Source organism: Osmerus eperlanus, chromosome 10 (assembly GCF_963692335.1).
Source record: "Osmerus eperlanus chromosome 10, fOsmEpe2.1, whole genome shotgun sequence".
Classification (NCBI taxonomy): Eukaryota; Metazoa; Chordata; class Actinopteri; order Osmeriformes; family Osmeridae; genus Osmerus; species Osmerus eperlanus.
The window spans coordinates 11,506,448-11,520,181 of record NC_085027.1 but is presented as its reverse complement, the minus strand read 5'-3'; the positions used below and the strand labels follow the sequence as shown (position 1 = coordinate 11,520,181).

Genomic DNA, 13,734 nt, shown 5'->3' with positions numbered 1-13,734 from the left:
TTAACAAACCTAGTTGAGCTCCTCGATCCTGCCTACTGATCGCTACCTTGTTACAATGAAGGCTGCATTGTATGTACATTTACATTGCTTAATACTAAGTCAAATGAGAAAATCAAAGCAGCGCGGAAACATCCCTGCGCACTTGTTGAGCGTTGAGGTGATGAATTGTCCAAACGTATTAATCGTTTACTCACCGCATTGTCCAAAGTTGTAAGGCATTCTTCTGATTAAGTAGTCGTGTAGCGCGCATTAAAAATCAATAAAGCAAACGTAAAAAAGAAGATCATGAAGTTCAAAAGTCATAAGACGCATGCTGACTTCCTGATTTTTCTCAACTCCTAACCAGTGAAGGTTCGACAGTCACAGCACTTACGGTACCCGGATATGGGAAGCTCGTCTGGAGCCAACAACTGCATGACAACAACATCTGTATCCGAGGAACTGTAAGCGTGCGCGTGTGTGTGTACGTGTGTGTGTGTTTGTGAAAAGAGGCAATCACAAAAAAAACTATTATCTTCATTTTTATTTAGAATTTCTATTTAAATATCCATATAAAACGTTTTTTTTTTGGATTGAAAGATGAGCAGACCTTTTCTTGGCGTGAAACAACATTGGCAGGGTTTCCCAGATTCGTTAAGAAGCTCATAGCGTTAAGAGCTTCTTAACGAATCTGGGAAACCCGGCCATTATCGGAAGGTCTCTGGATTGTCTACATCTATAAATGGCAGAGACATGTTTCCCTTCACTTACATTCTTGTAATATACTCATAGAAAAGCTTGCTATTGAAATGCCCATAGCTTACAGAACTCCCATCATCACAAAAAAACGGAGTGTCTTTCCCCAAACGACCCTATTTAAGAGCATGGCACATCACTCCAGATGCACTACATGCAATGTAACATTATTTTATATTTGCATGTAGGACAGTCTGGGCACCTGTACCTGTAACAATCTATACAGCTCCAAATATAACAAATCAAAATATGAAAATATGCATATGACAGTTAATTCATCTGGTTTTATCCTGACAGCGCATGTTTATGAGACCCCTAGGCCAGAAAGACGGTTGTGTTGGTGCAGGATGGGGTGGTGGTGGTGGCTGTATTGGGACATGGTGGTAGGTATTGGGTCATGGTTGTGGTGGTGGTGGCTGTATTGGGACATGGTGGTAGGTATTGGGTCATGGTTGTGGTGGTGGTGGCTGTATTGGGACATGGTGGTAGGTATTGGGTCATGGTTGTGGTGGTGGTGGCTGTTTTGGGACATGGTGGGGGGTGGGCTGTATCATGGCTGGGTGGGGGCCCTGCATGTCTAATGGTAACATTCCCTCAGAGTTTCTCATATGGTTTCAGTTGTATAATGATAAGAATTATGCAATGTTAACATAGAGGTAAATAACACCCCGGTAGGAAAGGGAATCAGAGTTTCTTCCAGCACCTGAAAGGGTTGAAAAATACTCCTTAAAGAGGACATGACTCATATTAGATCAAAATTAAACAAACGAGACCAGAAGGTGAGTCAGATTATTACATATATAATAGGGCTGGATAAATAAAAAAAACATTCAATAGCTTTCTTTACTTATCACCATTCCTCGTGACTGACTACTGTATAAGCATCAACCCATAATCGTCGACAGAAATATATTTTCGATCAGAGGTGACAAAGAGAAGAATTGTAGAGATTAGACACAGCCCAAGGTGGTGAGGAAGTGCTGAGCTGGGCGAGGCAGGGCAGGGCAGGGTGTGTCCAGGACTGTCACAGTGTCTCACTCAGTTTGATGGTCACTGCTTTCACCTCAGAATACTCGGCCAGAGCGTACTCACCCCTGAGCAAACACAAACACATGCTGACATGAGGAGCACACACACTGCATTTCACCCTCCTATTTGGAGACGTACGCTACATTTAGGATGATGTATGAATGACTTGCTTACAGCTCTCGTCCATTTCCTGACATTTTGAAGCCTCCAAAAGGAGCTTGGGCATGGAGGGCGTTATAGCAGTTTACCCTGGAAGTGAGAGAGTAAGAGAGAAAGAGAGAGAGAGGGAATTAGAAAAAGGGGGGACAGCTTGCTTTTGTCTCCACCAGTGGTGTCATCTATTTTGCAGTAGTGGGCCTGCGGTCCCCCTCCTCCCTGCGGCGTTGTCCATTCCTGCATCCCTGCTCATGTAATAGATCCTTGTGGGCAAACGGCCTGAGCATCATGTGCACCCCTGGCCTCCACCTCTCCTGGTGTCTCTCAGGGTACAGACTGAGGTCAAGCTCTTACAGTAAAACGTTATGATTTAACGTGTTTGTTTAGGAACAGCCGCGCTGGCTCAGCAGATGTCACATGCATGTGTTGCTCCAGTAAACGTCACTCCAGGCCAGGCTAACTCACAGACCTCTCACTCCAACTCCTCCAGGAACACAGTGAATGACTTTGTCCACAGAAAACCATGCTTACTCAACCCTGTGACCAAAACATGGAACTATATCTGGGGTCATTCAATCGCTTCATTTTTGGTTTCACGTTTTTGTAAGAGAGATGATGTCAGGTTGAGTACAGCAGTTACAGTGTTCACCCTCTGAGACAAACCAGGAGCCTACCAGACTGTTCCGGTCTCCAGGGCAGCAGTCACAGCCAGAGCCTGGTCCATGCTCCTGGTAAACACTGCTGCCACCAGGCCGTACTCAGAACTGTTGGCCCGCTCAATGGCCTCCTGCTGGCTCTTAAAGCTGAATATACACTGGACTGGACCGAAGATCTATGGAACAACAGCAGAAAGGGGTGGGGGTGGGGGGGTGGGGGGGCGATATTTACTCACAGTGTATTATCAATTTAGTCATGAAGTCATGAGGTCATGACTCAATACACTCAATAGTTAAAAGTCAAAGGTTTGTTGAATACTATATGTTATTATGTTACATATTGATGTAATGTTTATGGCATATAAAGTGTGTTAATCCTCTCATGCTCATTAAAAACCTGAACTTTATGGAATGCATTTGTGTGTGTGTTTTCTGATCCTGGGATTGTAATTCCCAGAAACATCCAGAGGGTGGCAGTGTCGCACATACCAAGAGGTGACAGGGGCAAGCTTGTTTTTATGAATGAAATCTGGAGAGCACCGGGGGGGGCTTACCTCCTCCTTAGCGATGCGCATGTGGTCTTTGACATCAGAGAAGACAGTTGGCTGGAGGAACAGACCTGTGTCCTGGATGGCCATGCCTCCACACTCCAGCCGGGCCCCCTCCCTCTTCCCACTCTCGATCAGCTCCAGGATCTTATCAAACTGCTGCTGGTCGATCTGGACAGCGGATGGACACACACACGGACTAGAGTTAGCGCCTCTAGCACCCAGAACTATCATCATTCATCACATACTACTATTCTGTTGTGTTCACCTGAGGTCCATGAGCTGTCCGTGGGTCAAGTGGGTCTCCTATGATGATGTTCTTGGCACTCTCTACACTGCGGCGTACAAACTCCTGGTAGACAGGCTCCTCCACAAAGACGCGGGAGGCTGCAGTACAGCACTGGCCCTGGTTGAAGAACGCTCCCTTCTGACTCTCCTCCACAGCCAGCTTCACTGCAGGGAGACGACGGCACCGTCACTACACACACACACATGCACACGCACATACATGCACACGCACACACACACACACATGCACAAACATGCACACACACACACATGCACACACATGCACACACACACATGCACACAAACAGACACACACACACGGAAACACACAGCACTAATGCATACAAATTCAAACATACACTCACACACACACACACAGAGAAATGCACACCCGCTGCAAAAACCCTCACACATACACCCTCACACATACACCTTCACACATACACGCTCACACATACACACTCACGCATACACCTTCACACATACACGCTCACACATACACACTCACGCATACACCCTCACACATACACCCTCACACATACACACTCACGCATACACCCTCACACATACACCCTCACACATACACACTCACGCATACACCCTCACACATACACCCTCACACATACACCCTCACACATACACACTCACATACACCCTCACACATACACCCTCACACACACACCCTCACACATACACACTCACATACACCCTCACACATACACCCTCACACATACACACTCACACATACACACTCACGCATACACCCTCACACATACACCCTCACACATACACACTCACGCATACACCCTCACACACACGCCTTTCCCTCTTTGAGGTCCGCTGCTTTATAGAGACAGAAACCACATCACTTACAGTCTGAGTCAGCAAACACAATGCAGGGGTTCTTCCCCCCCAGCTCCAGGGTGACCCTCTTCAGGTTGCTCTTGGCTGCAGCCTCTTTGATCAGCTGCCCTACCTGGGGACAGATGGAGTGGGGACGGATCACAGGGACAACCCATACAACAATGTGTCATAAACCATACCCACAAAACAAGAGGGCCTGTTCATTGACATCATATCCCATTATCAAAGGACACAGAAGATCAGCCTCTATTTCAGCCCAGTTGGTTGGAACCACATTGACTGCAAGTCTCAATGAGAAGCACTGCATGAGCGAAACACTGTACGGATGAAGGACTGACAGACCATTACTACACCAAATCACTTTAAAGAGTATGCACAATACAGTCTCAATGTAATAGAAAACACCAACAGAAATGGACACCGTTAGGGTTTTAAATAGACAACCTTATACATTCATTGGTTAGATATGTTGCCTGTTGGTGTACAGTGTCCAATCCCCTGTGGCGATGTGTTCAGCTAAACCCACATACCTCCGTAGAGCCGGTGAAAGCCACTTTGTCGATGCCCATATGGCTGGCGATGGCGGCCCCCGCCGTGGGCCCGAACCCCGGCACGATGTTCACCACTCCAGGGGGGAAACCAGCCTATCATGGCAACCAAGCAGGAATGTTGATGATTAGGACCAGAGAAGGGCCTCTTTGCTTGAAATAATCATTACAAACACATGATAAAAGAAAAGCAGTCTAATCACATAAGACCTGGGCTTTTCTAGAAGGAATAAAAGAGCCCGGGATCATGTGTACTAATGGGCTGTAACTGAAACCAAACAGGTCAGGTTCTGATGTCAGAGAGGCACAAGGGGCCGGTCCTGGGCATGCAGCACACAGCATCAGCAGGCACACCTAAACCCTGCCACCGATCCAGCCTGAACACTCATGTTCAGAGCTTCAACAATAAGAGGAATATGTGTTTTATATGCATAAAGAGGATAAATAGAGGAGAGGAGAGAGGAGAGGAAGACTCTCACCTCTTTGATGAGAGCCCCGACGTGCAGGGCTGTGAGAGGGGTCTGCTCAGCGGGCTTGACGACCACGGTGTTTCCACAACACAGGGCTGGAGCTATCTTCCACATGAACATCAGTAGGGGAAAGTTCCACTAGAACACACAGAACAATACACACACACCTGAACATGTTAGCCAACACTACCTTCACACAACCAAATGTGTAGACTGAAGAGCATGAACTCTGACTGTAAACACACATGTAGAAACAGACACTAATGATCACCACAACTCTACACAGAGAATATTTCTCTGTCGTCATGTCAAACGCTGATTTATAGTCATTTTAAGAAAAAAACATGCATTATTTCCTCTGTAATTTTTCCTTGTTGGAAACAAATAAGTAAATAATGGGTAGTTTAAAACATAATTACAAAACAATACATACATTTGAGAGTGGAGTATTTATTGTTTAGGCATTGTTAACTTTTACAATGCTTTGGATCCTGCCGTCACCAGAGGACTCTGAATCCATAACCTCTGAGTCTGGCTTCCTGTTTGCCTCTGCCAATAACTCATGCCAGTGGTGCTTTTAGTAATTACACAACGTCCTTCGGTATAAATTTCATTTTTATGATATAATCTTCCATGTCCAACAACAGGAGTTTAGTTTCTTTGTTGCTAAAGCAACATAAGAAGATATAGGCTGATGGCCCAAGATAATGGTGCCTGGCCGTATTCTGTCAAAATGTAGACACTGTGCTCTAGACATCTAGACTGTGATAGCTACTTTGCAATTTGAGAGACTGAGCGCAGCTCCTCCCAAACAGTCTGATGTTGAAAAATGACATACATTTCAATGTAAAGTATAGTATGTGGATCCTGCAGTGTCTGACCGGGTTCCTGTAAGGGTATCCAGAAGAGAGGACGCAGGGGAGAATGTGGGATAGGCAGGCTACAGATTAGGGTTAGATTTCCACTGAAGGTCCAGGGTTTCACTCTCACATCAAGTCGAAGTTTTGAGACGCACTTTTACGACTACTACTACTAAACAAATACACATTTACGACCAATCAATCATTTTCTTGAAATAATTTTCAAATCAACAATCGTTCCAAATAAGATTGGAAACAACCCGTAAAAGTATTTCCAGGAAAAACTATGAAGTCACTTGGGTAAACAACCTTGGATTTGAAAATAAAAACATTATGATTTAATGGACCAGTTCCAGCTGAATTGCTGTTCTTGTTACTCACATGTCAGATGCAGGAGACAGACTACTAAGGGCTAAAGAAGACTGTTTCTACCTAACAACAATAAAAACTACGGTTATTAGAGTTTACAGTTAAATGGTGTGATTTGTCCAGTCAACCCAGAGTCATGTGGCTCCCCTATGTAGATATAGTTACAGAAAGAGGGACAGTCTGAAAGCAAACACCTGCTGTACAGTGTGTTTCCTCAGGTAAAGTCTGGCCAGCTCTTGTATGCCCAAACTCTTGCACACACACACATACACACACACACACATACACACAGATGCACTTGCACATGCACACACACATAAACAGATAACATCACATCACTGTCTGCAGGAAGCCGAGAATAACCGAGATGAAGCTCTGCAATCAGATACCAGTCTGCATGTGTGTGTGTGTGTGTGTGTGTGTGTGTGTGCATGTGGGTAATGAATGTGTGTGTGTGACTGTGTGTGTAATATGTGAATACATAATCCCAAATCAGAACCAGACTATCTTCACTCACAGGAATGATGGCTCCGCAAACGCCGATAGGCTCATGTTTGGTGAAACACATGAAGCTGTCGTCTGCAAGTAGAAAGAACATCATCAACATCATCATCATCATCATCATCATCCGTTCTCCTGCAGACATCCACCTCATTCCATCTCTCAAATGTTAGTCCTGAACTTAAAAAAGAACAAATTCTCTTGTATGCTCTCAAGGCTTGCGTGAGCTTACATTCCTTTTCAGCTTTGGGACACCCCTAGAATCCAACTTTTAGGCCTACTGTTTACACTCAAATGTGACCCTTGACCTTTTTGGAATGGAGGGGCAATTAAAAGTCCCCCCCACCCTATTCCCCCTCCACCCCGATCTTCTCTTTAATTGCTAAATAGTTTGGAGTTTAACCATGTCAGCTCCTTTCTTCCCTTGGACACAGCGCTCCCCGCATGTTGTGTGAAGGACAGTAGACCAGCATAGCTACAGTGCTGTAAGAGGTGCAACAGCCGCATTAAAACAGTTTTTGAATTTATTAATAAATCACCCCTGCCAGAATACTACGACCGGTATTATTGATCTGCGCTACTTAATCAGAGTATTCAGACAGATTACAAAAGCATGCTAACGCAAATGAAAGAGCCATGCTAACACAGACTGCATCTGCGTGGTGTCCTCAGACAGATGTGTCACATGCTAAACAATGCCACGGCTCGTCTCGCCCTGTGGTGTGACCTTCTCCAGTTTCCTGTGTCGGCAGTGTGTGTGGGTGATCACAGACACACAGACTCCACTACACAATACTCCCCTCCTGCTCCCACAATGCTCTTCTTCAGCTGCCATTATCTCCTTGTTGCATTGTGAGCCCACGCCACGCTGCTTATCAAGGCTAGTATTTACATACTGCAACAGAGAGGAGACATGGAGCATTCCATACAGGGAACAACTGTCATTCTGAGTCCCTGTGGGACAAACACGTCCACATACGGGGCTTTGGGGGACTGCCTGGCACATATTCCATCTAATTTCTGAAAAATCTGTAACCAGTGTCCAAACCCATGCCCAAATGACATCTGGTCTATTCAACTGTTGAACTGTTTGTAGCTGTATTGCTAGTTGAGTGAGTGAGTAAGTGAGTAAGTGAGTGAGTGAGTGAGTGAGTGAGTGACAGAGAGTGGCCGGGAGGCGTTGAACAGGCACTGATGTGCGGGCTCTGCCGCTGGGCTAATCCCCCCAGACTGATGCACTTCACTGATCATCATCACAGCCTCTTCCTTCTCTTTTGTCCTCACAGGCCTTTCGTCTCCCAAGCCTCTATTGGAATCTAATGGAGAGGAAAGAGGGAAGTGTATTTTGTCTATCAGCCGTCCTGCCGAGGCAAAAGAGAGGCAGGATCAGAGGCAGGGAGGGGGAAGTATTAAGAGGAGGGAGGAGACACCACCCAGGGTTGGGGAGCATTCACACACTGGCTGAGTGACCTGAGCACTAATTAACTTGTTTCTTAACAACCAAGTGGAATAAGTGGGCTAATAATATAGCCTACTGACGTCCATGGAAAGCAGCACAAGAGATTCTGGCCTGACAGTTGGATCAGTGCGCCCCAACAATGCTGTATCCCTTCTGGCTATTCTGAAAGGGTTAAAGGTATCAGAGTCCTACTCACCCACGGGCATGGTTTTGCCATGTATCTTGTCAGCCCAGCCAGCAAAGTACCGGAGGGTTTTGATGCTGCCATCCAGGTCGATGAAGAAAGCATGGAGGAAGGGTTTCCCCGAGTCCATAGTCTCCAGGGTCTGGACGGAAAAGAACCATAGTTGGATCCTTTATTAACGAGTCGTTGAGCTCATCCCCCACAATCTCATTTTCAACGAAATTAGGAAAAAAAGCCAACATTTATTACTGTACATTTTATACTGGTGGTTACCGTAATTGGCCCTCTGCATAAACAATACATCTACTCATTAGTTGCAGCAAAACAATTCTTTATGCGTTTGAACGACATAAGCCAAGATTTTAATATACTAGGAGAAAAGGAGATTTGTGAAATAATAATGATTGTAATAATAATCATTTTTAATGAAGCATTACTGCAGAGGAGAGTTGTGAGTGCTGCACGGCTACAGTCGCTGGCTGGCCTGTTTCTGAACAGAGCCAACCCTGCTTCCATAACCAAAGAGTCTCAGAGTATAATTTACTAATATCTACCTCATCTGTAGATAACGTCTTAACGTCCACAAAAGGCAGACAGAAAATAATTTTGGGGAATTCAGGTTATGGATAAGGAGAGTAAGCATACAGCTCCACTACAAAGCAAAGCTATTACTGAGAAGCTGATTTACTGAGAAGTTATGACTGACCAGACTTGCCAACACAGACTAATGTGTTGATAAAAAGATGATGTGTGTATGTATTTGTCATTGGATCCAATGTGTCAAACATGATTTATGAAGCATCCTTTTGCTGTTACTCTGCCTTTGCCCAGAATCCTGGTTTGTTTACTAGCGGTGTATTTAAAACTCTGTCATGGACAGATAACGTGAGGAAAAGCACCACAAAGCTGGAACATAAGAATGGAGGGCCTTAACTTTTCCATGAGGAGAGATCTGGTCCTTATTTCCCCAGTCAGAGTAGGCAGTTAGTGTAATTAGCCATACTCCAGAACACCATCACTGCACCAGCATGTTTACAATTAGCAGTCACATGCAATCCCATAATATTACTTCACTCACATCTGTAACATTTCATTTACAAATCTAACTCCTAATGCTCTCTGGCAGGTCAATGGAGGAAGAAGGCCTTACAATAAGGATTTCATTATGACTTTAGATGTACTATCTGTAAAAAAACATCCCAACTAAAAACATATATATATATTGTATATACTAGCAGATGAATGTGATTATCTCTATATATAAATAGAGAGAGAGAAAGAAAGAAAGAGAGAGAAAGAGAGAGAAAGGGAGAGAAACAGAGAGAGAGAGAGAGAGAGAGAGAGAGAGAGAGAGAGAGAGAGAGAGAGAGAGAGAGAGAGAGAGAGAAGAGAGAGAGAGAAAGCGAGAGAAAGAGAGGACATTGACATTGGTGATGATATGGTGACTGCGCGTGCTGCGCTTTGCTAAACAACTATTAGACTATAGCCTACAATTAAGTTGTATTTTTGAAAAATATATTTTTCAATATTGAATTGTAGCCTCATGCTGAATACACAACTGTTCCGTTTTGATCTTAATCCTAAACCTGGAATTAGATATTAGATTTCTACCGCCAATAGGACCCGGTCTCTGTCGATGAGGTCAGCGAGTTTGTGCAGGAGTCTTCCCCGGCTGGATACGTCCATCTTCCGCCACGGCGATGTTCTCTGTCCCGCCGCCTTGGCAGCTTCCACCGCCTTGTCCACATCTGCCTAAAGATGAACATCAACACGACCGTTCACTGGTGATATTGTTACATAGTAGTCTTGCAGCCACCGCAACAACAGTCTTTACATAAATTGCATTCCATTTATAAATGTAGCCCATCAAAAACAATAACTTGACGTTCATGCCTAAGTATCATATGGAATTGTAATTAATGGGTAAATTAATGTTAAACGTGATTAATAATTCAGCCGCCTACTTTGTCGGCTTCTTCAACATCACAGATTTTGACACCTGTTGCGGGATTGAAAGTCGGAAACGTCCTTCCTTTAATCGAAGTGTGCCATTCGTTGTTAATGAAAATCTGTCGGATACAGAAATGTTACCCATGCAAATTCACAACAACGAAGTACATCAGGCTATTGAATAAACCTATAAAGGCCACTTATCAGAATATTTTTTATTGGACGAGCCATGTGGTACCTAATAAATACAAATTTCCATAAATCATAGGCTATTTTAGTCTAATACATAAATGGCATCAATTTATTTTTAATCTAAATGTCTACAACAAAATACAACTTTCACAACAGGCAGCATTTACTGAAGTGTAAAATCTTTCAAAATGTGACAATTTTATAAGAGAAATATCAGCATCTTACCTTGTTGTGTCTGATCTCCTGAACTTTGACAGGCTGAGGGAACGGCATAGCGGGTCTCCCCTCCGACACTCCGTTCACAGTAGTTCCGTTTTGGGCCATTCTACGTCACTGGTCCAGTCTAGTCCGTTTCTCTGTGTCCGTGCTCTTTCTGCTCTCGACACTGTTTGTGCATCCAGTGGGTTTTATAAGAATGCGGTGTGCCTCCCTCCTCCGCGAGCAGCTGGGGATAGCCCAACTCCGCCCCTATCAAAATATCAGGGGCCTTTATCTTGTGGAATCACACACAAGCCTCCTGGAATATTGTGTGGGATTAGATATGAATCAAGATATAACCATGTTTGGTGCGTGGCTTTGAATCATTGGTCCTTTTTAAAATGGTATTATATAAATGTTGGCATGTGTAGGCTGTTAATTGCAAAAAGGTTTAAAAGATAGATATAGACATTATGCTTAATGCAGTTTATTTTACCAAAACATATGAACAGCATTTCCTTACAGAGCCTGCTTGAGTGTGCAGAGTGGAAGTTTTTTCAAGAAATGATTAGTTTTTTGATGCAAACATGTAAAGGAATTTCAACTGAATAGATGTCAATATCAAGTTCAAAGTTAACAGTCAAAGTTGGTGCCTTATGCAACGCCTCTCTCTCTGTGTATGGACTCCCTCTAAGCCTCAGAGAGCAAGGTTGCTGTACCCTGAATCATTGGCTGTGTCTTCCAGTCCAGGCAATGAAAGTAATGAGAGAGAATTAATTCTCCGGCACAATATTTACATTGTAACACAGTAGCTTTGATCTGCTTGTAAAGGGGGATTGGGGGTGACTGAGAGCCAGTCATCAGCAGTGTAAAGGTGGGATGAGTTGTGATGTTCCTCGCAAACTTGGTTTTTGCACCTGGGCCTGGTGAAGTTGAATAGAGTTGAACACATGCAAACAAATGCTTTTGTTCTTGGGGACAAAGCCGCTCCTCGCTCCAGACTCCAACTCAAACACAGTCGCTATTGTTTCCCCTTCATTGCTTCTTGTCACTCTTCTTGTCAAAGTTTAATTAGGACAACGAGCTTTAGCACACTCATTTCTCACTTCAGCAACTTTCTAACACTTCATAATGAGGCAGAGAGAACCAGAGTGATTGAGCGAAAGGAAGACAGGAAGAAATGGAGAGAGAGAGAGGGAGAGAGCAAGAGAGAAAAAGATGGAGCAAGAGAGTAAGAGTGAGAGTGAGAAAGGGAGCATGGGGGGGGGGAATTACATACAAAAGCACAGTGCAGTGTTAGAAGGTGAAGTCTGTACCAAGGAGGAAATGAATTGTATCAGACGGAACTTTGTAGGCGCTCTGTCATCCCACTGAAACGGCGCTGGAACGATGTTCATCAGATCTATGCAAATCATCTGGAATTGCCTGGAAGAATATATTTTTATATCTCAATACATTCTTTGAGATAAGCCAACAGGAATTGAGTATCATAGAATATTCCGCACAACTTTAAATGTAAAGATCTTGATAGTTGACCTTACTGTCCATAATCCTGGAAGATCACAGGTCTACCTGCTAGACCATTTATACTTTTGATGAAATATTTGGTTGTGTTTAGTGCCAATATATTCACACAATTTAAGTAATAGTTCCCTTAAGTTGTTGCTTTTTTCATTGCATATGTGCCTCAGGAAGTTTCAAATGTATTCACAATTTTTAAATTTTGAAGTAAAAGTTCAGGGACCTTCAAGTTTTTTAACATAAGAGGTGATTTTAAATCTTAGATCCTAGATAGATCTAATATTTGATTTAGATCCTAAATGAATAAATCTTAGTCCAATTCCAACAAAAAAAATGTTATGACTAATTGATCTAGCCAACCAGGGCCTAGTTGAGTGATGAACCATGTAGGAACACAGCTCCACTCACCCCCATCACCCTGTGTGACTCCCCAGTAAACACTGTGGAGTCCTTCCGCTTCCTGGGCACTATCCTCTCCCAGGACCTCAAGTGGGAACTGAACATCAGCTCCCTCATCAAGAAAGCACAACAGAGGATGTACTTCCTTCGGCAGCTGAAGAAGTTCAACCTGCCAAAGACAATGATGGTGCACTTCTACTCAGCCATCATTGAGTCCATCCTCACCTCTTCCATCACCGTGCCACTGCCAAGGACAAGAGCAGACTGCAGCGTATCATCCGCACTGCTGAGAAGGTGATTGGCTGCAATCTGCCTACCCTCGAGGACCTGCACACCTCGAGGACCCTGAGGCGAGCGAGGAAGATTGTGGCCGACTCCTCCCACCCTGGACACTCCCTGTTTCAGTCACTCCCCTCCGGCAGAAGGCTGCGGTCCATCAGGACCAATACCTCACGCCACAAAAACAGTTTCTTCCCTTCCGCTGTTGGCCTCTTCAACAAGGCCAAGGGACCACACTGACTCTAATGACTTCTTGCTTAAAACACACTGCTTTTTGCACTGCATTACAAAATGGTATCTTGTACATTTGTATTTTTTGTAATATTTGTATTTTTGTATTTTTATATTGTAATTTACGGCAACTTATATTTTATTTTATTGTATATTTAATTCTATTCTAATCCCACTTAGTACTGCTAGTTTATGTACCCTTAGTATAGATAGTCCACATATTTAAATTTTAGGTATATGTTTATTGTATGCACCTTCCTGCCAAAGCAAATTCCTTGTCTGTGCAAACTTTCATGG

General features: G+C 43.9%; 2 protein-coding genes across 2 annotated transcripts in view; both read right to left on the bottom strand.

Moving 5' to 3' along the window:
- Positions 1-356, bottom strand: part of lrrk1 (leucine-rich repeat kinase 1) — a 30,872-nt gene extending 30,516 nt beyond the window's left edge. The window contains exon 1 of the mRNA XM_062470961.1: positions 195-356. The gene's annotated coding sequence lies outside the window, so the exon portion shown is untranslated. The remainder of the gene's footprint in view (positions 1-194) is intronic.
- A 149-nt stretch (positions 357-505) lies between these two features.
- aldh1a3 (aldehyde dehydrogenase 1 family, member A3) lies at positions 506-11,181 on the bottom strand. The gene is made up of 13 exons (XM_062471555.1): positions 11,035-11,181; positions 10,632-10,736; positions 10,279-10,419; positions 8,680-8,809; positions 7,041-7,102; positions 5,304-5,432; positions 4,807-4,920; positions 4,286-4,388; positions 3,393-3,577; positions 3,131-3,295; positions 2,595-2,752; positions 1,939-2,013; positions 506-1,829 (listed from the first exon to the last, which is right to left on the bottom strand). Exons 1-13 carry the CDS (start codon positions 11,131-11,133, stop codon positions 1,760-1,762), a joined length of 1,536 nt encoding a protein of 511 aa, XP_062327539.1. The 5' UTR covers positions 11,134-11,181; the 3' UTR covers positions 506-1,759.
- Positions 11,182-13,734: the final 2,553 nt, after the last annotated feature.

Bases quoted from the DNA above. Each gene is read 5' to 3' on its own strand.
- aldh1a3 (XM_062471555.1), bottom strand. From the start codon at position 11,133: ATGGCCCAAAACGGAACTACTGTGAACGGAGTGTCGGAGGGGAGACCC. The intron at 5,433-7,040 runs GTGAGTGAAGAT...TGTGTGTTCTAG, and splicing joins TTTGCGGAGCCATCATTCCT to TGGAACTTTCCCCTACTGAT. The intron at 3,578-4,285 runs GTAAGTGATGTG...GTCTCCCTGCAG, and splicing joins TGTGTTTGCTGACTCAGACT to TGAAGCTGGCTGTGGAGGAG.